The sequence below is a fragment of the Solanum stenotomum genome, chromosome 1, assembly GCF_019186545.1.
Source record: "Solanum stenotomum isolate F172 chromosome 1, ASM1918654v1, whole genome shotgun sequence".
Lineage (NCBI taxonomy): Eukaryota > Viridiplantae > Streptophyta > Magnoliopsida > Solanales > Solanaceae > Solanum > Solanum stenotomum.
In genome coordinates, this window is record NC_064282.1 from 12,821,628 (window position 1) to 12,847,658 (window position 26,031).

At 32.9% G+C, this 26,031-nt stretch overlaps 2 protein-coding genes and 1 pseudogene across 5 annotated transcripts; 1 reads left to right on the top strand and 2 right to left on the bottom strand.

Moving 5' to 3' along the window:
• Positions 1 to 807: 807 nt before the first annotated feature.
• LOC125841671 (perakine reductase-like) lies at positions 808 to 24,764 on the bottom strand. Of its 4 annotated transcripts, none has more exons than XM_049520854.1 (7): positions 24,513 to 24,764; positions 22,846 to 23,016; positions 21,982 to 22,185; positions 21,643 to 21,815; positions 21,308 to 21,404; positions 21,039 to 21,192; positions 808 to 996 (listed from the first exon to the last, which is right to left on the bottom strand). In XM_049520854.1, the coding sequence occupies exons 1-7, from the start codon at positions 24,564 to 24,566 to the stop codon at positions 815 to 817; spliced, it is 1,035 nt and encodes a 344-aa protein (XP_049376811.1). In that variant the 5' UTR covers positions 24,567 to 24,764; the 3' UTR covers positions 808 to 814. The 4 variants fall into 4 exon arrangements, with proteins under 4 accessions (XP_049376811.1, XP_049376803.1, XP_049376797.1 ...); XM_049520846.1 differs by lacking the exon at positions 808 to 996 and adding an exon at positions 15,369 to 15,685; XM_049520840.1 differs by lacking the exon at positions 808 to 996 and adding an exon at positions 20,573 to 20,903.
• Positions 8,112 to 11,666, top strand: LOC125841663 (putative calcium-transporting ATPase 13, plasma membrane-type). Its single transcript, XM_049520831.1, has 3 exons — positions 8,112 to 9,109; positions 9,273 to 9,826; positions 10,034 to 11,666. The coding sequence occupies exons 1-3, from the start codon at positions 8,287 to 8,289 to the stop codon at positions 11,660 to 11,662; spliced, it is 3,006 nt and encodes a 1,001-aa protein (XP_049376788.1). The 5' UTR covers positions 8,112 to 8,286; the 3' UTR covers positions 11,663 to 11,666.
• Positions 15,820 to 19,979, bottom strand: LOC125841701 (perakine reductase-like; annotated as a pseudogene).
• Positions 24,765 to 26,031: the final 1,267 nt, after the last annotated feature.

Genomic DNA, 26,031 nt, shown 5'->3' on the forward strand with positions numbered 1-26,031 from the left:
AATATATATAATGAAAAACAAAACTTATTTTTTTAGATGAAAAATAAGAAAGGGCTAGTATGATTTTTTGTTGGATCTCCATTATGAGTTGGGTTATAATAATTGGTGGGGTTGATTCAAAATAGGACAATAGTAACATATCATCAAATTAATAATTTTTTAAAATATTATTTCAAGCGTATCGGGACAAGACATGAAAATTATGTGATTCTTATTATTTATTTGAGAAGAGTTTAAATTTTAATCAATTAGATTAGGTAACATAATAAATAAATATTTAATGATTTTACTTTAGGGGACTTTGTTAAAAATAAGGGCAAATATGAGTCAAATGGTTAATATCAAGTGTATTTTTGAGTCAAAAGATTGGCGTCAAGTGTATTTGGGGGCAGAAAGGTGGATGAAGGATAATTTCATACTAATTCAAATAGTTGATGGATATTTTAGGCCCTTTTCCGTCGTCCAAAGTGTCAAAGCTTGTTGTTTCAACTTGAGACATAATTAAATTAAAGATAGTAAAGACCCATGAGTCCATAACCCAATGTCACATAATAGTGATACAATAGCAAAGCCATAAATTGATACTTTATGGACCTAAGTCCAGACTTGGGCCTAACAATAGGGGCCAGTGTTTGATTACTACACAAGTAAGAACACTAATTTTTAAAAAACTATGCAGCAAATATGATTGCCACTTTGACTGAGATAAAACACAAGCAGACAGTCACATCCTTTATTCAACTATGACAGTACAAAATGAGAGGAATTATATGGCAATGGATTTAAGAAGCAAAAAGAGTAACTGGATTAATGATCATTTGGTTGGTGGAGGTGTAATGGAAAACTTATATGATGTGTTATAAAGACTCCCGCCAATTCTCTGCCCTGCCACTTCACTGGCGGGCACTGCATCAGAAAGCTCTTTTATGTCTTCTTCTCTGAGCTTTACTCTCACGGAACCGATGTTATCATGAAGATTTTTTATCTTTGTTGTACCTATAATAACAGACAAGAGACTAACTCAGTATTCACAGCATCATGTCTTTAAGAAATCAAAGCACAAGTGAGTGCTACTTATTTCTGTACAAGTACTCTAAGATCATCTTTATATTAGTGAAACTACGAGAAGAATTGCTTACCAGGAATAGGTACAATATCATCCCCTTGGTGAAGAATCCATGAAATAGCAAGTTGAGCCGGAGTGCATCCATGCTTCTTGGCTATTCCTTCCAAACGAAAATATATAGATTTGTTCTTTTCAAAGTTCTCTCCAGTAAACCTAGGTTGTATTTGAAGCAGGTCATCGACTATACAGAAATACATTAATACAAATAACAAGTTGTACTTAACTAACAGAGCAAGCTATATATCCATTGCCCCTTAATTAGGATTACTAGCTAAATTAGGAATCGCATCCTATGACATGCAGGTCCAATATAAAGATTCCGAGAGGATTTGAAAAATTATTTAAATACACATTTTATTTTATCATAATCTCTAAAATTTCCTATCAATTTAAAAAAAATAATCAAAAATACCCTCTCGGATGCATCCCTCCTCTCTCGCTAATACATGTTATCTCCCTCTTAGATACATCCTTCCCCTATATATACGGATGTCTTATCCCTTCTCTAATACATCATTCCCCTATGTATCCATATATCCGGATGATGTATCCGAAAGTCCAACATGTCAGAATTCATAAATTTTAAGAAATTCTTGTAATTTGAAAAATAGTAGGAAAATAATGTTTTAACTATGTAAATTGTATTACTCCCTCCGTCCCATTTTATGTGGCACTTTTCGGATTTCAAGATGCAAACGAATCTATCTTTGACCGTAAGTTTTTCATAGATCCTTTAAACATTTTAAATTATCAATCATTGTGACTTATAATACTTTTTACGAAGTTTACAAATATATAAATTTCATTTAAAAAATTTGACTATTTCATGCGCAAACTCCCAGTCAAACGTAAACTGTTTGAATCTTGAAAAATGAAAAGTGTCACATAAATTGAAGCAAAGGAAGTAATATATATGGGTTATTTAGAGCAAAGTTATTGGATTCGCCGACCCGAAGCGCCAGTAATGAATAGTCAATGGCTTAATGAACTCTGTCTTCATGGGCTGATACGATAGCTGTCAATGGCTTTATCCATGAGTTTTGACAGTTTTTTTTTTGAGTTTTTCCACATTGGAGCCTGATTAAGTTTGAATTTGCCTATTCTATACCCGAGAAACTCGACCGCTAATTAAGAATTAAAAAATACTTACCACTCTACCACACCTGAGTTTGACAGGCTCAGGTGAAAGTTTACTGAAACTTCCCCTTAAGTTTTTCTTCAAATTACTAAATATGCTGAATGACGTGACGCATTTTAATTTGGCCCATAAGGAGTAGTCTGTTTTCTTGTTTAAAAAAGAAGAAAAACACAAACTCGTAAAACGAGAAAGAAGAAAAAAGACAGTGGGAAAAACGCAAAAGAAAAAACAAAGTAAATACACGCAGGACCAATTAGTCATAGATCAGTACATAGATGTGGAACAAATATTTATTTACAAAATGTAAAAAGGATTATGAGAGGTAGATGAGTCTTTAACCATGCTAATGTATGTATTTAAATCTCTTTGCATTACTAATACTTAGAAATTCATAGTACTAATACATGCCTTAATAAACAATAAAGTGATTACATTAGTTATACATAGCATTAAAAAGTGTATATCAAATAAGATATTACTAATACACAGAGCTGATACTTGCATTATTTTTATTAATATACTCTACCTAACGACCTTTTAACTGACTAGTTACACCTTTGGGTTGACGTAGACCAAAAATTGATTATATATGACATTGCTGATTAGGACGTTAAGGATATTCAATCACGTAGTTTCACCAAAACTCTGCTACCTGTTTTTAATGGAGTATCGAATATTCTGCACTTATAATTTTTCTTCCTATTTTCCAAAATGAGTGATTAGAAATCATACTTGGGGTCTTCACTTGATCCCTCCCAAGTCGTTTTGTAAATTGAGTCACATCTTTATTTATTCTTGTTCTACACGATTCCCTCTATTTCAATTGATGTGACGTCTTTTTCTTTTCAGTCTATTTCAATTAAATGTTATATTTTCATAATTAGAAATAACAAATTTAACTTTGAAACTTTCTTTTTTCTTCTTAAGTTTTGTATCAAGCCAAACAATGTTAAGAGCTAGCAAAGAATTATACTCTAGCATTTTACCCTCCAAATTTAGTTTTATGCCCATATTATTTAGGTTTGGGTTCATCTAATTACAAGTTATTAAGAGGTTGTTAATTAGTACATTTAGAGGNTTACCACCCTACCACACCTGAGTTTGACAGGCTCAGCTGAAAGTTTACTGAAACTTCCCCTTAAGTTTTTCTTCAAATTACTAAATATGCTGAATGACGTGACACATTTTAATTTGGCCCATAAGGAGTAGTCTGTTTTCTTGTTTAAAAAAGAAGAAAAACACAAACTCGTACAACGAGAAAGAAGAAAAAGGACGGTGGGAAAAACGCAAAAGAAAAAACAAAGTAAATACACGCAGGACCAATTAGTCATTGATCAGTACATAGATGTGGAACAAATATTTATTTATAAAAATATCATCTACAATAAAGGTGGAAAAAATGTAAAAAGGATTATGAGAGGTAGATGAGTCTTTAACCATGCTAATGTATGCATTTAAATCTCTTTGCATTATTAATACTTAGAAATTCATAGTACAAACACACGCCTTAATAAACAATAAAGTGATTACATTAGTTATACATAGCATTAAAAAGTGTATATCAAACAAAATATTACTAACACACAGAGCTTATACTTGCATTATTTTTATTAATATACTCTACCTAACGACCTTATAACTGATTAGTTACACCTTTAGGTTGACGTAGACCAAATATTGATTATATATGACATTGCTGATTAGGACGTTAAGGATATTCAATCAAGTAGTTTCACCAAAACTCTGCTACCTGTTTTTAATGGAGTATCGAATAATCTGCACTTATAATTTTTCTTCCTATTTTCCAAAAATGAGTGATTAGAAATCATACTTGGGGTCTTCACTTGATCCCTCCCAAGTCGTTTTGTAAATTGAGTCACATCTTTATTTATTCTTGTTCTACACGATTCCCTCTATTACAATTGATGTGACGTCTTTTTCTTTTCAGTCTATTTAAATTAAATGTTATATTTTCATAATTAGAAATAACAAATTTAACTTTAAAACTTTCTTTTTTCTTCTTAAGTTTTGTATCAAGCCAAACAATGTTAAGAGCTAGCAAAGAATTATACTCTAGCATTCTACCCTCCAAATTTAGTTTTATGCCCATATTATTTAGGTTTGGGTGCATCTAATTACAAGTTATTAAGAGGTTGTTAATTAGTACATTTAGAGGTCGTTTGGTAGGGTGTATTGGTCATGATATTATTTAATCTTTTGTTTGATAAGATTTTGAGAAATATTTCCAGAATAACTAAATTCTCCATTTTATATACTCTATGGTTTAAGATTCCATTTATTGCATGTAACTTTGTATTCTTTTCCCCTTCCCTACTGGAATAAAAATAAGCAAAAGTTTGGAAGAATAACAATTAAAAAATAAATTAATTAAAGAGAAAAAATCAAAGTTGTTAACTAAAGAGACCTAGTAACTAATGTGTTAGAATTAAAACTTATTAATGGTAGAGTGATTCACAATCTAGATTAAAATTTTCTAAAACAAATTGGAAGTTAACTAGTCTTATGAAATTTCCTACAATTGTTCTCCTGAATTCTTTATTTGGATATTCACAATTAAAAATACAGAAATTAACGATGAACAAATTATATAACCAAATTGCAAAATTCCCTGATGTAACTATAGATATGTCATACAAATTACAATGTCAAACTCTACGTCCCGGACCCCTCATAACTAAATTGGAAGCTGAAATTTTGTTATTATTATTAGATAGAAAAATAAATGTGGTCCCCTTCGATATATATATATATATATCAATTAGTACGTTGTCGTTGAATGATTCAATTAATATATATGAATATATTATCATAAATTAAAAGACATCATCAAAAGTTGTAATGAACGATAAAATACATTCTTATTCTAAATTAAAAGTTTCAATCAAGTTTGCATCTTGAATTTAAGTTGCGTATGATAAGAAGTGTTTTACTTTAAAATAATTCTTTTTTTAGTTTAGATCAAAATCAATCGATCCATAAAGTGGATGGAAAAACAAAAAAACTATAAAGAAGATGCCGACTTAATTCTTTTTTTTTTTTAAAGTTTCAACTATATAGTAAAACAAAAATAATAAAGTATTAAAGGAAGACTTGACTTATTACTAGAGTCTCCGCACCCATACATACACTACCGATACGATAAAGTTGACATCATGCGAGATCTAGGGGCAAATTTGTATGTTAAAAATGGAGCACGTGAATCTTATAGTCTTTTTATAAAATTAAATATTTCATGTGTATACTTTTTGAAAATTATAATAACTGTTATTTATTGATACCTATACTACCAGAAGATTGAATGCATTTTTTTCCTTCTTCTATAATAAAAAATGCACACATATTCTAAAAATTTTAAATTAGCCTCTCACGTCGAGTATACCTACTTTGCATCAACAATATCAAACTCGATAGAGTATGAGCAACAATAATATATTCATAAAAAATCATCAGAAGCCATAATTAGCAATTAAAATGATCTTCAGTTTTTGGAATAATTAAGCAATAATTCATAAAAGCACTTCAACTCAATAATAGTCCATTCGTCACATGTTACTTGTCCATATTACTAAAAATATCTCTCCCAAATTACTTATCAATTTACAAAATTAAGATATAGTTAATTTAAAATTTAGTTCTTTTGAAAGTATAAATGTTGTAAAATTCCAAGAAGGTTCCAACCTTACTAATTTGATTAATAAGACAGATAAATACAACGCATTAAAAAGAGTTAAAAAGGTAAATGAGTAACAATACCTTCTTTATCTATTTCTTAAAGGGCCATACAAAGAGAAATTTGGACAAGCGGTACAGATAGAGAAACTATTAGTTCAGAAAAATCAGAATATAAATTACTGAAATACAGTCTTATGTTTCCTTATTTTCAATATTCCCTTTTATTTCAAAAAACCTCTAAAATCCCTTATTTCTTTTATGTATTCAAGCTACATATTATGTATCTGATTTATTTTATAATGTATCCAAACTACATATTATGTATCCAATTTATGTTATAATGTATCCAAGCTACATATTATGTANCAAATTACTTATCAATTTACAAAATTAAGATATAGTTAATTTAAAATTTAGTTCTTTTGAAAGTATAAATGTTGTAAAATTCCAAGAAGGTTCCAACCTTACTAATTTGATTAATAAGACAGATAAATACAACGCATTAAAAAGAGTTAAAAAGGTAAATGAGTAACAATACCTTTTTTATCTATGATTTCTTAAAGGGACATACAAAGAGAAATTTGGACAAGTGATACTGATAGAGAAACTATTACTTCAGAAAAATCAGAATATAAATTACTGAAATTTATGTTTCCTTATTTTCAATATCCCCTTTTATTTCTAAAACCTCTAAAATCTCTTATTTCTTTTATGTATCCGAGCTACATATTATGTATCCGATTTATTTTATAATGTATCCGAGCTACATATTATGTATCCAATTTATGTTATAATGTATCCAAGCTACATATTATGTATCCGATTTGTGTACTTTTTAAGGGATTAATGTAATTACAAACTAAAAAGGGATAGATTGTAATTTCATATTAAAACTATGTTATTCCTAAAGTTTATCTATTAATTAATACTCCCTCTGTCCCTAATTAGTTACTTGTCCATTTTTTCTTTTTAGTTGTCCCTAATTACTTATCCATTTTGATAAATCAAGAAAAGACAAAATATTTTTACCTATTATACCCTCAATTAATTACTTTGAAAATAATAAAACTTCTTGAAAATTTTAAGTTTTTAATTCATCCACTTGATGATTAATAGGGATAAATTGGTAAACTCTCTATGTCAATAATTGCTTTCTTAATAAGTGTGTCAATTTAAAAGTGGATAAGTAATTAGGGACACAGAGAGTAGTAAGCTACCACCTTTTATCCATACTCGATAAATGTGAACAGAGATTAATGTGTATAAAAATGTAATAAACGAAATAATAAGAATAATTTAATCAGTTAATGTTTATTTAAGAGGTGTGCAAAATAAAATTTTGACAAATAAAATAGACTCGAAGGACTATTTGTTTATTTATTGAACCAACAAACTTAGATACTAATTTCTAGTTATCGAGAAAATCGTAGAAAAATTATATATCAGAAGAAACACGAGTATAGACCTAGAAAGCTAACCGGGAATAAAGGTTAAAAGAACACGCAGAGAATCTTTAACGTGCTGTAACTTTTTGCTCGGGACAAAGTCAGAAATTTTATTTAAAATATTCAAAACTTAACATATCATATGAAAAATAATATATTTTTGTATAAATTTCTATATACATAGTAATGTAATTTTTCGACGAAGTATGTTCAACTACCCACTCATTACTACATGTGGTTACACCACTGCTACTTGTAGGGCAAGATTTTCGACCTGATGAGTTTAAGTTTTATGCCTTGTCGGTTTAAATAACACTTGCACAAACAATCAAATCACTTATTCGATAACTATAGCGAACTTTCTTGGTAATCTAATAAAAATTTAACTAAATTGCTATTACATGCTAATTCTCAAGTGGGTACAATTTTAATTTTCAAGTAAAGTCCAAAAATTCTTGCTCCTTCGCTATCTTGGTAGATGGTAAAAACCTATCCACACCCGATGTCAACCCCAAATCGATGAATGAATGACATATATCTTAATTTATGGAAAAAGGATCGATGCTTTCTCACGTAAAACACAAGCACTGGGCATCAACAATATTCAATACACTTTTGCATGGAATATGTAAGTGAACTTCTTCACATTTTCCTCAATAGTTACAGCGCATTGATTATAGGGAGTACCAGGTATCACGTAAAGAAATACTGTAAAATTCATTGTGAGCATCCTGGAAATTGCATGGAACTTTCTTTTTTCCTAGGTTATTTATGCAACTAATTCACACAATGAATGCAACTCAGCAAATTTTCAATATTTACCAGCAGTAAAAAAGAGAAGAAAGAAACAGATAGTACTATTGTTTTTGTGCAAAGAAATCCTAATGGCTATACACACATCCGAACACAGTGATACCATAATGTTTTTAAGCAATGAAAGGGACAGTTACCTTGGAAAACCTCACAAGAGGCTGCAGTTGGTTTTTAGAGCCATATATTTTGTGGCTTTCTTGAACAAGAAAAGGATTGATAGAAACACATTAGTCCTTTCCCAGTTGGTGCGCGATCGGTCCTACATTATCAACATTGAAAGCATCAATGATCATGAGAAACAACTTTTTCATGGCATTAACAAAGAAGCACTTGCCAAGTTGGTCAGAGAGAAAGACTTCAATGGCCTCGTTCAATTCGGAGGAGTGCTACAAGTCGTAGTAATTCTTGGATCGGACCAGAAAGAAGGTATAAGAATGCATGAGAATGGAGTAGAACAAAGGAAGGTTACATTTGGTTCCAACATTTATGACAAGCCACAAGCCAAGAGTTTCTTGAGTTTTGTAGTTGAAGGTTTCAATGACACCACCATTATCATCCTTCTGGTATGTGCTGTTTTATCCCTTGGCTTTGGGATTAAACAGCATGGACCTAAGGAAGGGTGGTATGATGGCGGAAGTATCATCGTTGCAGTTATTCTTGTCCTTGCAGTCTCTTCTATCAGTAACTTCAAACAAAGCAGACAGTTTCTGAAGCTTTCGGAAGAGAGTAAAGATATAAAAGTGGAAGTAATGAGAGAAGGACGTAGACAGGAAGTATCGATCTTTGATATTGTTGTGGGCGATGTTGTGTGTCTCAAAATTGGAGATCAAATTCCAGCCGATGGACTCTTCTTGGATGGCCACTCACTGCAAGTAGATGAGTCCAGCATGACAGGTAAATAGAGACAGACCTAGATATCATTTTCAGTATAAACAATATATATAAAAGAGAGAGACGCCAAAAAGTAGTATAAAAGTTCAGTTTTGAACCTATATTTTAAAGAACTCAGAATTTTGAAGTCATTAAATGTATATATATTTTGGATCTACTTCTGCAGGTGAAAGTGATCACGTTCAAATCAACGAGACACAAAACCCATTTTTGGTCTGCGGAACAAAGGTAATGGACGGATATGGACACATGCTTGTAACGTCGGTAGGTGCAAATAATGCATGGGGTCAAATGATGTGCACAATAACTGATGACAAGAATGAACAAACGCCACTGCAAAATCGGTTAAATAAACTTACTAAATATATCGGAAATGTTGGTCTGTTAGTGGCTTTTCTTGTTCTAGTCACCTTAATGATCCGTTACTTCACGGGACATACTGAAAATGAAAGTGGACAGAAGGAGTTTGTAGGTAGCAAAACCAAAGCAGATGATATAATGAATTCCTTGATTCGTATAATTGCGGCAGCCGTAACCATCATAGTGGTTGCAATTCCAGAAGGTTTGCCATTGGCTGTCACACTAACTTTGGCATACTCTATGAGAAGAATGATGCTAGATCATGCAATGGTCCGCAAGCTATCTGCCTGCGAGACAATGGGATCAGCAACCACAATCTGCACAGACAAAACTGGCACTCTCACCTTAAACCAGATGCAGGTGCGTAACTCAAGGTGGATGCAGCCTAGTTTACTGGGTTCAACTGAACCCACAAGTTTCAATATGGAGCATAAATATATGTTGAAAATTAGTTGTAAACTTTCAACAAATATTAAATTCTAAACTCATACTTTTAAAATTGCAATGAAACAGTAAGAACTTGAACATAGAACTCATTAAAGTTAAATTCTGAATTCACCTTTGCAGGTAACTGAATTTTTCTTGGGAACAGAAATGATTATGACAACATCACAGCTAGCACCTGATGTTGTTCAATTGCTACAAGAGGCTGCTTGCTTGAATACTACTGGTGATGTTTATACAACACCTTCAGGTCCTCCAGAAATCTGTGGAGGCCCTACCGAGAAAGCGATTCTATCATGGGCCCTGACCAGTTTACTAGTGAACTTTAATGAATTAAAGCAAAAGTATCAAATCCTCCATGTTGAAGTTTTCAATTCACAAAAGAAAAGAAGTGGGGTACTAGTAACAAAAAATAGTACGGGAAAAGTTCACACACATTGGAAAGGTGCTGCTGAGATGATTCTAGCTATGTGCTCCACTTATTACGTAAAAAGTGGAAAAATTGCACCTATAGATCATGAAGAAAGAAAAGAACTTGACTTGAAAATTGAATATATGGCAAGCAAAAGCTTGCGATGTATTGCATTTGCTTACAAAGAAAGCAATGCAGAAAATCAAGCTCTTGAAGAAACTGAACTAACCTTACTGGGTCTGGTGGGTCTAAAGGACCCATGTAGGCCTGGTGTTAAAGGGGCAGTAGAATCTTGCAGGGCTGCTGGTGTTAGCATCAAAATGATTACTGGGGACAATGTGTTTACAGCTAAATCAATAGCTTTTGAATGTGGAATACTCCAACCAGGTGAAGACCTGAACATTGCAGTTATTGAAGGACCGGCATTCAGGAATTATTCACAAGAAGAGAGAATGGAGATTGTTGAAAAAATACGAGTGATGGCAAGGTCTTCACCATTTGACAAGCTTTTGATGGTTGAATGCTTGAAGCAGAAAGGCCATGTTGTAGCGGTAACAGGTGATGGAACAAATGATGCTCCTGCCCTAAAAGCAGCAGATATTGGACTTTCCATGGGGATCCAAGGCACAGAAGTCGCAAAGGAGAGCTCTGATATAGTTATCTTGGACGACAATTTCACTACAGTGGTCACAGTCTTGAAGTGGGGAAGGTGCGTGTATAATAACATTCAAAAGTTTATTCAATTTCAACTCACAGTAAATGTTGCTGCCCTTGTTATCAACTTTGTTGCTGCTGCTTCATCTGGAGATGTCCCTCTGACAGCAGTCCAACTTCTGTGGGTCAATCTCATAATGGATACTCTGGGGGCCTTAGCTTTGGCAACTGAACGACCCAGTAGCGATCTAATGGACAAGAAACCAATTGGACGAACTAAACCACTGATAACTGGAGTGATGTGGAGGAATCTCCTTGCTCAAGCCTTGTATCAGGTAACGGTGCTATTGATCCTGCAGTTCAAAGGAAGTGCCATATTTCATGTGAATAAGAAGGTAAAAGACACCTTGATATTCAATACTTTCGTTCTGTGTCAAGTTTTTAACGAGTTCAATGCAAGGAATTTGGAGAAGAAAAACATATTCCATGGAATACTGAAGAATAGACTATTTGTTGGGATAGTGGGAGTGACAATAGTTCTCCAGGTAATTATGGTTGAATTCCTGAGGAGGTTTGCTGATACTGAAAGGCTGAACTGGACGCAATGGGCTGCATGCATAGGGATTTCATCATTGTCATGGCCTATCGGTTGGATTATAAAGTGCATTCCTGTATCCAACAAATGAAAATTTCGACTTCGACCACTAAAGTTGTAGCAAAAGACACAGGAATCTTCAAGTAGCTCCTCTTTTCTTTTTGTCTTGTCCAATCTTAACATTATAATAGGTTAAATAGCTTGTCCTCTTTTTTGTTTTTCTAATTTAAGCTTTTCTTTCTTCATTTCTAATTTTACTTCATTGCAACTTAAATTTATCCACATGCCAAGTTTCGGTAAAAGTGAAAAGACGAAAAATGCTAGGAAACTTACCAAATCTTCTCTTAAAATAAGACTAAAGATAACAGAAAATTCTAGTCCATTTAACAATTGGCTTTAGGGTCCACAATGTAAACTTTCCTAGGCTCACAAAAGTTTTTCCATGGATAAAATATACTAGGATTTAGAAGACTCTTGCTATCCAAAAGTTGACAAGAGTTTCTCAAAGTCAAAAACAACGAAGATATGCTAATGCTTGTGGAGCACATTTGATTTTCCACAAGAGGTTTTACCTTAAAAATGAGACATTGCAGTAGTTTCTTCCATAACTTTATGTAATATGGAAACTAAGAGTAGCTAAAGGTAGTCAACAATCAAAGAGATCCTAGACATAGAAAGTTCAATTGGATATTTTGGAAGATACATTAATAATTTGTTTGACTTAGAAAGTTTGCAGTGATATAAGAAAATGTGACACATAGAATTATAGGTATTCTATGATTACGTAGTGTTGTTGTAGCACCTCTTTCATCTCAGTCATCCTTCTTAATTTATTAATTTTTTTACTTTCAAAAAAGAAAAGTTAAGAAGGATGACTCATGAGATGGAGGAGTTACTACGAGAACACTATGTGATAGGATTACCAATGCACAAGATTTTGCACAAGTGGTGTCGGCATACTATCAGAACTCAGCTTGTATGTGGGTTTGGGTGGACTGTTCTATATTACTTGTCTCAAATTGATGTTTTTGTTTTATTTTCAAGTGGTGTCAGCTTATAATATACACACAAGCATTATTTCTAAAAAAAAAACACTTATTTGCATATATACTTATTTGTGATTTTTCTCAACAAAGTGTTGTCGCATGATAGCTCTAGTAGTAGTGTGTTTCTACCATGGTCTATCAAATGAAAAACGAGTTCTATAAAATGGTTATGATGCCAGGAATTCATCTAAAATAAACGTCAGACCTGTAAGGCCCAACATATTCACAATATAAATCCAATATAATGCTAATGTTAAGATGAAAATGTAGACCTACAAAATTGCACAATAGCAAAAGAAATGAACATATCTGCCAGAGGGTATATGTAACACACACATATGCTTAAAAGATAAAGAAAAAATTGTCTAAGATGATTGTGTCGCATCCAACATATACTTCTTGATATGTGTATATTATGATGATAGAATTTGCTAAAATGTGACAAGGTAGACTTAAACTCGCACAGAGTAAAACTTCTTGACCAACAATCTATCGAAAGCCACTTCTTTCTTTTATATCCCTTTGGCACAATCAAATGAGGAGCCATTTCAACGTTGCACATACTGGGGATCGGAGTTTTCCATGCTCTAAACCTCAATGTTATTCACACGTCCTCAATGAGACATTGAACCAAAGCTACGGGATTCAGCCAAACCCATAGCCAACACTCTCCCTCCGCCCCTGAATTTTTGGCAACACCCCATAGAACAAGGCTTCATAATCCGGATCTATAATCTTAAATCACTGCGTGCAGACTACCAATACATCCATTATTAAATTTTTTTTAATGGTAACAAAAGCAAAGTTAGCTCTTCCTTTGTCAAATTTTTAAATCACAAGTTTCAAAATTCTTTCTTTCTTAAACTCCATGCCCAGACATACTTCATCATATAAAATGGGACGTAAAGAGTATAAAAAAGATAAATCTAATTTTTTTTTCAAATTATTCAAATTGAAGCTCTACATTAGTTTATGCTTTGGAACTGCAATAAGGGGGAAATCACAAGAAAAAGCAGACCATGACTTATTTATTTTTAATTTTTGCGACATTCAGTAACCCTAGATTAGAAAATGTTCATTTTCCTATTATATATGACTGACCCCATAAATTTGATCCACACAAATAAGCAATTAAACAAATTGCAGAGTATACGATGAGCAGTACAGTCAAAATAGTATATTGAATGAGTGGTTGAGAAGAATCGTCACCTAGGGTTTCGAAAGGCGACAATTATATATGACTGACCCCATGCTTGCTCGCTCCAAGATTGTAGGGACACAGGAATAGAAAAATATGACTAGGGATTCTTTAAGGGGGGACATACTTTGTACGGAGTGTACTTTGATTGAGATTTAACTATGGAGCACTGTACCTGCTTAATTGCAGAAAACACCATTTCTCTCAAGGAGCTTTTTTTTTACCTTTCTATTTTTTCATCGGTTCAAAATAGAAAGAAGAAGAAAAAAAGAAAATAACAGAGCAAAAACAAATAATAGTTGTCCAACACCAGAATTAAGAAACAGTAAATGATTTGAATAAATTTACCAAATCACCCTTATTAAATATAAGTCGTCTAAAAATTGAAAAATAAATACTAGTATTTAATAATAGAGATAAAATAGATACAATATAATAAATCATTCATTAATTAAATAAACTGAACATGTAGTATTGGACATATAGTCCTTCGGGATGGTTATCCAGACGGATGATCCAAGATCGATCCCCCATCAATGCCTTTTGAGTCGAGCCTATCGCATAAGGCTTGCCTCGTGCAAACAACTAAAAATGGATGGAGAAATACTTCAAATATATTAGACTCTTTTAGTGTTAGATATATATATATATACTGTAATTTGTTTTAATAAAAATGATAAAGCCAAAAATAATTAACTTTTGAGGTGTTTGAAACATAAAACTTTTTTTTCTGTTAAAATGACCTTAAAAATGTTTAACACTAGAAATATGCTTGTTAAATTTCTTTTTAGGCAACATGTTGCCAAACTAGCAATAACACTAATTAATGTAAGGGCTTAAACATAATTTTCCCTCTCAATTATTATAAATTATTATTTTACACATTTTTTTTTTCACAACAACCTATGACAATTTAATTTGAAAATTGCATAGCTAGAAATAGAGGTAGGCATGGTATAGTAACTATCAAAATCGGAATATTTAAAATCATAGTTTGAGTTTTATGATATTTGGTATGCATTTTTTACATTTTAATATTTGATATGGTATTTGATGGTTATAAAAAAAAACGAACATCATATCAAAGTATATAATTACATATAAAATTCATATATATATGTAATTATATAATACTAGCACATATATAAAATAGTAACTAATTATTTAGATGTTGAAATTTTTATTACTCTATCTTGATTTAAATATTCTTTTTGGGTGACTTATTAAGAAAGAGAAGTGTTTGTACTTTATTTTGAATATTTTTATATGTGTATTAGTATGATATAATTGACGTTTCTCGAAAAATCAAAATTACAATTCTTATTATACGAATACATGTATGTGGAAAGCTTGAAGTTGATCAAACCACGATAACTGATTTACCGTACTGTAAAATATCAAATCATATCGAATTATATTGATACGATAATAATATAATATTTTTAAAAATCGTAAACTAAAATTACCAAATCAAACTTTTAAATACTGTACCAGGTCCACCCTAGCTAGAAACTCCCTAAAAGGTCAAAATGATTTGCACGTTTACTCCACAAAAAATAAAAATAAAAATAAAAAAGGTCAAGTTGTCAAATGGCTAACATATGCCCAAATTCCTTATAACACCTTTTTAAAAAATAAAATTTAAATCCATTGCCATATAATTCCTTTCAATAGCACAGGATTAATGATCATTTGGTTGGTGGTGGTGTAATGGAAAACTTATATGATGTATTATAAAGACTCCCACCAATTCTTTGCCCTGCCACTTCACTGACGGGCATTGCATCAGAAAGCTCTTTTATGTCTTCTTCTCTGAGCTTTACTCTCACAGAACCGATGTTATCATGAAGATTTTTTATCTTTGTTGTACCTATAATAACAGACAAGAGACTAACTCAGTATTCACAACATGACTCTGATCAAAGCACAAGTGAGTGCTACTCCTTTCTGTACAAGTACTCTAAGATCATCTTTGTATTAGTGAAACTACGAAAAGAATTGCTTACCAGGAATAGGTACAATATCATCCCCTTGGTGAAGGACCCATGAAATAGCAAGTTGAGCCGGAGAGCATCCATGCTTCTTGGCTATTCCTTCCATACGAAAATATATAGATTTGTTCTTTTCAAAGTTTTCTCCGGTAAACCTAGGTTGTGTATAGTCTAATAGAGAGTAAACGAATCCAGAACCATAAGAGCATGAAAAATGGATTTAATACAAAAAATAATAATATGAGTGATAATAATGAAACATCAAAGAATTTAAAAGTAAAATAAACAATGGTTTGTTTAATTACCAAAAAGCTGTTGGCGGGCAAGCTTTCAATAACTGCTTTTCCAGCAAAGAGCCCGCGTCCAACAGGGCTATATGGAACAATCCCAATTCCAAGCTCCCTAGTAGATAAGATAGAATGAGAGAATTGAAAATTTCTCCAAACTATACTAACTAGTAGAAAGTTCAAATGTGTGTCCATGTCTTTTATTTCAAGGTTCTTTTTCTAAATGTGTAATAGAGTGTAGAGAAACCTGCAAACTGGAATTATGTCATCCTCCACGTCACATGTCCATAGAGAATACTCCTGCTGCACAGCAGTGATAGGATGAACTGCATGTGCTCTCCTTATTGTCTCCGGGTGAGCTTCAGACAGGCCAACATACTTTATTTTACCTTCTTCAACTAATTTTTTTAGTTCTCCCATCTGTAACATACCTCACCACAATAACAAATAGCAGGGATAGAAATGCTTCATGGGAAAAATAAAAGCAAGATTCTTGATTAGGAATGCAGGCATTCCTCCTCGAGGCAAATGAATATTATGAGGGCTAAGTGTGACGGACTTAGAGTCTTACTAAAGCTCCGTGCGGCACTTGACAACTTACTCACGAATCTTTCACGATCTTGTAAGCTCAAGTAAGCCCTTTAAGTCTAGATCGCTAAGAGAATGCTTAAGGAAAGACTTAGAGAATTTTGAAAGAAGGCTTTTTTTGTATTGCTTGGAGAATGCTTACAACTTGCTTGGTTGGATTCTTGGTTGGATGATTACAAATGAGAGGCCCCTTCTATTTATACAACTTCCTAAGGACCTAAGTGCAAATAAAAATTACTTTACAAGTCCCTCTAATAATTACACTTTGGTCCCTCCCTAGAATCTTCTACTAATTCTAGGAAATTCTAAAGCTTTCCAAGAAAATATCTAGTCCTTCTTCTAGAATTCTCTATACATGCTAGAGAATTCTAAGGCATTCTTGGAAACTATCTAGGACCTTCCATTGCCTTCTAAGTTATTCTAGAGAATTCTAGGGAATTCTCTAGCCTTCTTGAATAATCTAAAGGGTTCTAGAGTCTTCCGGAAACCTCTCCACAACTCTAGACCCTTCCGCCCCTATCCGGACGCCAAATTTGACTGCGAAGTGGCGGGACGTGACATAAGGGACCAAATCTGAACCATATATAGGTAGATCACTTACTGTTTCCTCAATGGGCACTGTTGTATCTATACGGTGCACATAGTAGAGATCAATGTAGTCCACTTGTAGGCACTTTAAGCTAGCTTCACAGCAGGAACGGACATATTCAGGAGTTCCTTTCACTGTAATCTTAGTTGGTTCAATCTTATATATGAACTTTGTTGCAAGCTGTACTTTTCTCGAGGCAATTGCTTTAATGCCTGAAACAGTGAAATTCTTAGATAAATTACGAACTACTTAAGAAAAATCAAGCAGCTATTTAACTGTGGCAGTGGGTCTTAGCTTCTGGCATTCCATTACCTTACATAGTACATGAGCCATAGAAGAAGAACATAATTTAAATCTTTTTTTCAGTCCAACATTGCCATTATACACTCATTTTTCCCGCATTAACATTTCCCTTCCATTTTCATTTTACACCAACTTAAGATATGCTAGATGTAAAATCAAAATTCTTCAACTCTATATATTCTATTCAGGAAAATATGACCTGATTTAACAATCCTAGCAACAAGTTTGTAGAAACTTCTCTTGTTTATATGAAACCAGCCAGTGCTTAAAAGACTAAAAAGCGAAACAAATTCAGAAGCCTGATAGGATATTTATCTGATGAAGCATGAAAAAAACCGGTAACACTCTGTATAATCATGCCATATCTTTAATGTGTTCATCAGATAGTGTAATACTAGCAGCCTCAACAAGTGATAGCTTATATGGACACAAAGATTAGCTGATGTTGAAAGGCTAACAAATAACGAAAGGATTGCAATAAGATAATTTCAAACTAAACCTAGTGAAGATGAGGAGATTTCAAGTACTTTCTCCGTTCATGCCTCTTCCCCCTCCTCCCTTTTCTCTTTTTCGTATGAATTCTCATGCAACATGGTGGTTTAACAGATGAACATCTATGCATGCACAAGCTTATTATATCTTATATGTTCACTGTTTTATCATGTTAAGATGATTCAAGAATCCTCAAGCTGGAAAATTAAAGAAGACCATGTTGTACTCCACTTTATTTGTTTTGTTTATACCACATTCCATGGAAAGTGTAATGGATGTTTCTGCTAAGAAAAATGCATCTTTTGATGATCATGATTCATGCGACACCAATTGCTTGTAGTTACCTTCCCGATTAAGTACTCATTCGCATGATCCGTGCCATAAATGTCTGATGAGTCAAAAAATGTGACTCCTTTACTAAAAGCCTCCTTGATTATTGCAATCCCTTCCTCCTCAGGAACAGGACTACTATAGGCTCCAGTGAGCCCCATACAGCCGAAACCTAATTTAGAGACCTAGAAACAAAGGTTCAACATGCTGTGAATGACCATTACATCAATATCATATAAACACTACTATACGAAATAGACAATTTTGCAAAAAGGAAGTAACAGCTAAAAAGCAAATTACTGCATCCATTTTGGAAAGGGTAGAGCATCCTTCTTTGTTCAGAGTAAAATTTATCCATTAAATTCACAGGAAAAAGTCCATGAGATTTAGCTTCTGATTCGAATTGTAAATGGACGGGATTTTGTTTAAGCAACAGATCCGTGATCCAGAAGGATTCCATGGGTTTTGAATCCACGGCAATCAGCTAAAACCATAGATATTACACATAAATATAAAGACACATATACATGCATAAAACAAGTAAAGATAGACGTTACATAAGTATTGAGTTCACACTCTCAACTCATATCTGTGGCGTGGAAATCTTGGATAATACAATGGCAAGGGTAGATCCAATGTATAACTTATGGGTTTACCTAACTCAATCACTTTAGCTCGAACCCTTTATATGTGTTAAGAACTCACTAAATAAATATAAATCAGTGTATAACTTATAGGTTAATCCAAACCCAATAGCTTTGGCTCGAAGCTTTTATTTTTTGAAAACCTACTATATACATACAAAATAATAGGTCATGAGTCCAGTGGATTACATGAGTTGTGGTAGAATCCAGAACTCGAAACCACAACATTCAAATCTTGAATTCACCTCTGACCAGTGACAAAAAACTATGTATATTTTAACTTGTTGAATCCTCTTTATATTAAGAAAACTTTTAGTTTAAGATTTTTCGAATCCCCTGGTTAGAATTTCTAGCTCCGCACTAACTAGTACCAATTGAGATAACAAATGTCGATGCCTTAAGAGCTCTGAGTAGCATCATTTTATCCATAAATAGATATTCATACCATGGGACTAATACAATGACAAAATAACAAGACGAAGAGCCTTTTTAGATTGATTTTTGACTTATAAGCTAAAGTCATAAGAGCCAGCTTGGATTAGCTTAAAACTAAGTGTTTATAAACACATTTTTAATTTACTCAAACACTCCATAAAAAAAATGCTAAAAGTTATTTTTGCCTAAAAACACTTAAAATAAGTCAATCCAAACATGCTCGAAATCAAATTACTCTAAAATTAACCCTATTTCCAATACAAAAAGACACAAATAGAAGTGACAAATGCGATATCGTCCAAAAAAATGTATCATATAGATAGAAGTTTTTACCTCAAGTCCTTGGCTTCCCAGCTTTACTCTAGGCATCTCAAGTTCAACTGCGTCCGCCATTGCTCAAATGGAAAAATCTCTCCTTTTTTAATGTGTTCTTCTTTTCTGGGTACTAAAATTGAATAAATTTGTAGTGATTCTATGGTGATATATATATATACACACACACTTTCGCAATTAGCGATTTTTCCCCTGCATGAGGAAAGCAATTAGGTAAGCAGGGGGCCTTGCGTCAACGATTACGTTAATCCTGCTATCATTTTCAATCAACTTGGCAAAACGTCAAATTACGTTAATAGATATAATTTATTAGAATAATTTACAATATATCTTTCCTTATATTTTTTGTCCAAATATGTGGAGCAGTCAAATAGAGAGATATTTTTAAAAAGCTAATAATTTGGGGATGAAACTAAATAATTTGCGCAGAATTAAGAAGTGTTTTCAATGCTTCCAATTATACTTTACATTCTAATATAACCATTCCCTTATACTTCATCCTAAATTTGTCCTCAATTTTTTCGGAAAAACAAGTGTTAAAGCTCAAAAAGTCAAAATTAAATGACTCGCCCTCAATTTTTTTTTTAAAACCAGTCATTTAACTTGATCCAACCTATTTTCTTTCTCTTTTAATACCCAAAGTATCAAAGCTCGTGCTTTCAAGTTTCAACTTGTGATCGTAAGACCCAATGGCACAAAGCCACTATTTGATTTCCACAAGTAATAACATTAATTAAAAAACAATACGGAGTAGCTAATATGATTTCCATTTTGACTGAGATAAAATACAAGCAGACATATCCTTTATTCAAATATGGCAGTACAAAAAGAGAGGAATCATATGTCAATAGATTTAAGAATAAAAAAGAGAAACAAACAAGTTCAAGTCTGCACTTGCCATAACACAACATTGATCATTTGGTTGGTGGTGGTGTAATAGAAAACTTATATGTTGTCTTGTAAAGAAACTCGTCATATCTGTGCCCAGCCACTTCCCTGACGGACACTGCATCAGAAAGTTCTTTTATGTCTTCTTCTGTGAGCTTTACTCTCGCGGAACCTATATTATCATGAAGATTTTTTATCTTTGTTGTACCTATAATAACAGACAAGAGACTAACTCAGTATTCACAACATGATGTGATCAAAGCACAAGTGAGTGCTACTTCTTTCTGTACAAGTACTCTAAGATCATCTTTGTATTAGTGAAACTACGAAAAGAATTGCTCACCAGGAATAGGTACAATATCATCCCCTTGGTGAAGAATCCATGAAATAGCAAGTTGAGCCGGAGTGCATCCATGCTTCTTGGCTATTCCTTCCAAACGAAAATATATAGATTTGTTCTTTTCAAAGTTCTCTCCAGTAAACCTAGGTTGTGTAGTCTAATAGAAAGTAAACGAATCCAGAATCAAAACCATGAAAAATGGATTTAGTTCGAAAAAAATATTAATAATAATGAATTTATGGAGTAAAATAAGCAATGGTTTGTTTTGTTACCAAAAAGCTGTTGGCAGGCAAGCTTTCAACAACTGCTTTTCCAGCTAAAAGCCCACGTCCAACAGGGCTATATGAAACAATCCCAATTCCAAGCTCCCTAGTAGATAAAGATAGAATGAGGGTATAAAAAGTGAAGTGAAAATTTCTCCGCGCACAATCCATTAACTTTCTGTTTAGTCATTAGTGGTTCATAATTATCTAGCAGGAATGTACCTGTTTTCTGTTAAATAGTACTCCAAAATACACTAACTAGTAGAAAGTCCAAATGCATGTCCTGTATTTGGTTTCAAGGTTTTTTTCTTTGTTTTCAGAATTGTAATGGAGTGTAGAGAAACCTGCAAACTGGAATTATGTCATCCTCAATGTCACGCGTCCATAGAGAATACTCCTGCTGTACAGCGGTGATAGGATGAACTGCATGTGCTCTCCTTATCGTCTCCTGGTGAGCTTCAGACAGGCCAATATATTTTATTTTACCTTCTTCAACTAATTTTCTAAGTTCTCCCATCTGTAACACACCTCACCACGATAAGAAATAGTAGGGATAGAAGTGCTTCACCGGAAAAATAAAAGCAAGATTCTTGATTAGGAATGCAGGCATTCCTCCTCAAAGCAAATGAATATTATGAGGGCTAAGGGACCAAAATTGAACCATATATAGGCAGATCACTTACTGTTTCCTCAATGGGCACTGTTGTGTCTATACGGTGCACATAGTAGAGATCAATGTAGTCCACTTGTAGGCGCTTTAAGCTAGCTTCACAGCAGGAACGGGCATATTCAGGAGTTCCTTTTACTGTCATCTTATTTTCTTCCATAGTACAAATACCAAACTTTGTAGCAAGCTGTATTTTTTCTCGAGGCAATTGCTTTAATGCCTGAAACAGTGAAATTCTTAAATGAATTACGGACTACCTAAGAAAAATCAATCAGCTATTTTAACTGAATGGTAGTGGGTCTTCTGGCATTCCATTACCTCACACAGTACACCAATTCGAAAAGGCATATGGAACATTTCGAGAAAGAAAAAAAAATCTCTGTATAGTCATGCAACATCTTTACTGTGTTCATCAGATAGTGTAATAGTAGCAACCTCAACAAGTGATAGCTTATATGGATCACAAAGATTAGCTGAAGTTGAATGGCTAACAAGTAACGTAAACGATTGCAATAAGATAATTTTGAACTAAACCCAGTGAAGATGAGGAGAATTCAAGCACTTTCTCTGTTCATGCCTCTTCCCCTCCACTCTTCTCTATTTTTCGTAATAATATTCATGCAACATGGTGGTTTTACACACGAACTTCTATTATTGATGCATATACAAGTTTATTATATCTTATATGTTCACTGTTTTATCATGTTAAGATGATTCGAGAATCATCAAGCTGGAAAAATAAAGAAGACCATCTTGTACTCCATTTTCTTTGTTTTGTTTATACAGCATTCCATGGAAAGTGTAATGGATGTTTCAGCTAATAAAAATGCATCTTTCGATGATCAAGATACGTGTGAAACCAATTTTCTGTAGTTACCACCTTCCCGACCAAGTATTCATTCGCATGATCCCTGCCATAAAAATCTGATGTGTCAAAAAATGTGACTCCTTTACTAAAAGCCTCCTTGATTATTGCAATCCCTTCCTCCTCAGGAACAGGAGTATTATAGGCTCCAGAGAGCCCCATACAGCCGAAACCTAATTTAGAGACCTAGAAACAAAGGTTCAACATGCTGTGAATGACCATTACATCAAAATCATATTAAAACTACCTTAGGAAATAAACAATTTTGCAGAAAGGAAGTAACAGCTAAAAAGCACATTACTGCATCCATTTTGGAAAGGGTAGAACGTCCTTCTTCATTCAAAGTAAAATTTATCTACTGAATTCACAGGGAAAAGCCCATGAGATTTAGCTTCTGATTCAAATTATAAAAGATTTCTTCAAATTGCTTTATCATGCTTAATATAGTATTTCTTTTCCCGGATGGCTTTGTTTTCTTTTCCTTGAGTTGGGGTTTATCGGAAACAACCTATCTACCTCCAAATGTGGAGTAAGGTCTTGTGTACACTACCCTTCACATACCCCACTCGTGGGATTTCACTTGGTTATCCAAATTGTAAGTGATCGTTTAAACAACAAATCTAGCAACGTATCAGTGATACAGAAGGATTCCATGGGTTTATAATTCATGGCTTTCAGTTAAAATCAGAAATATTGGTGTTCAGGCCAACTTTCGCGCACCTCCACTAATTCCATAAGATACCTATCACCTCCCACACATACAAAGGCGTATTCAGGGTTTTGAAATGATGGGTGCATTATTACAAAAAGATTGATCTAAGATATAAATTTCATCGGTTGGACATTTAGGTTCTTATTACTGAAAATCATTAAAATTAATATTATAGGTCCAAAACTAATTAAAATGTCAAAAGTGTTACCAATAACTATTTAGAGAGGTGTTATCTAATTTTACAAAGAAAAATAAAACAAGATGAATATAAAATTCAAATTTCCAACCTCACGTAGAGAGGTGCACCCAGTCATCATTACATTATATGATACTCCGAGTATGGATTCACACATCTATATTTCAATATTTTTCAAAAATATAACACTACTATATATGATCTCGGGAGGGGAGCATGGGTTCACGTGAACCCGGTGACCCCTCCTTGGATACGCCTCTGCACACATATCAGGTGACTTTGTCCACCAACGCTAGGACAAATGGGAAAAATTAAATCACCTAGTGTTTTTTTGTCTCAGTCGTCACCAACCCTGGATTCTCAATCACTTCATTTATCACTAACCCACCCACACCTTGGATGCATAAATATTACATATGCATATAAGGTGAATAACTTGGATGATACAATATTCCCCAGACCCCACTTAGTGGGATTTCACTGGGTATGTTGTTGTTGTAACTTGGATGATACAATGACAAGGGCGGATCTAATGTACAACTTATGGGTTCACCTACCCATATCACTTTGGTTCGACCCTTTATATGCATTAAACAACAACAACATATATACGGTGTAGTCTCATAAGTGAGGTGTAACGAGTAGGATAGTGTGTACGACATTCTTACCCTACCTTGTGCTTGTGAAGATAGAGATGCTAGTTATTTATATGAGTTAAAAATTCACTAAATAAATACAAATCAAAACATGTATCATATAGCTTGTAATTTTTACCTCAAATCCTTGGCTTCCCAACTTTACTCTAGGCATCTCAAATGCGTCCGCCATTGTTCAAATGAAGAAAAAAAAAACTCTCGTTACTGTTTTCTTCTTTTAGGGCACTAAAATTGAGTAAATTTGTAGTGATTCTATGGAGATATTTATACACTTCCGCCATTTTTTTCCCTGTGAGAAGAGCGATTAGGAAAACGATTACGTTAATGCAACCACAACTATCATTTTCAGTCTACTTCGCACAAGGGATTGTCAAAATTAAATAACTTCCCCCAATTGTATTGTACTATTTATTTAAATATAATATTTATTAGGTAATTTGTCCGTGCTTCGCACGATCATAAATAATAATTACGTTGAACTTGTAAATAATTTTTTACTAATATCCATACATTAAAAAAATAGGTTCTTAAAAAATATTAGCAATATTTCAGCATGAATTTGATTATTTGTCGTTATCACATAACTCATGAATGAATTATTCAGAAAATAATAAATCATTGATTCTTTAATCAACATTAAAAGGAAAATATAGAAGAAAATAAGAATATATATACAAAGACATTTCGTAAGAAAAAGAACACATTTGAATTGCATAAATTATACAATTGTGATATATGTCTCAGATTCAAAAAAAGAAATTACACTTGAATGTAAAAGTAATTATAACTTTTGAACTTGCATAATGAATTTCTTCAATTAATAAGTGAGAAACTTCATATCTGTGTAAAAATAGATAATATGTAAGCTTATATATACTATTTTTAAGTTACTTTATATAGAATATCAAAACATGAATTCTTGGAACTAAGTACAATAATTATTTTTTACACAAAGAATATACCAACTATATGTGTAGATATTCAATATAACTGGAGATAATAATTTTGCAGAAATATAAACAAAAGAGTTTAAAACATGTACTCAAAAACAACAATTAATATCACAAGCATAAACTAATGACTGTAAAAAAAATACTAGGATATGTAAAATAGAATGAAATAGAAAGGAAAAAAATCGAGTCAACTGAATGCACAGTGTCTCCTAAAGAAAATCATTCCCCTCTAATACCTGAGGTTTAAAGAATTAGATCCTCTCATGATGGAACGATTTTATTCATCAACGTATTGATACAAAAACAATGGTGTTAGTAAGCCACTCAACATGAGCAAAGTAAATGGATATTTAATTGTGCAAAAGAATAAGAAGAAAGTGCAGAATTTTCGTTGTTTTAAAATGAGAGAAAATTCTCTATTTATAGACAACAAAGGGTGGTGTGAACAAAAATTTATTGTGACTTATCAGAAATACCATAACTCTTTGGAAAAGTTACAATCCTTCGAAAAGGTCACAACCTTTCATAAAAGTCATAATTTTTCATAAAAGTCGCAACTTTTCATAAAAGTCTCAATTTTTCATAAAAGTCACAATTTTTCATCGAATTCACAACTTTTCAAAAAAGTCATAACTTTTCATGAAAGAGAAAGACTAGTTTTGAAAATACTATAAATTAAAAGGG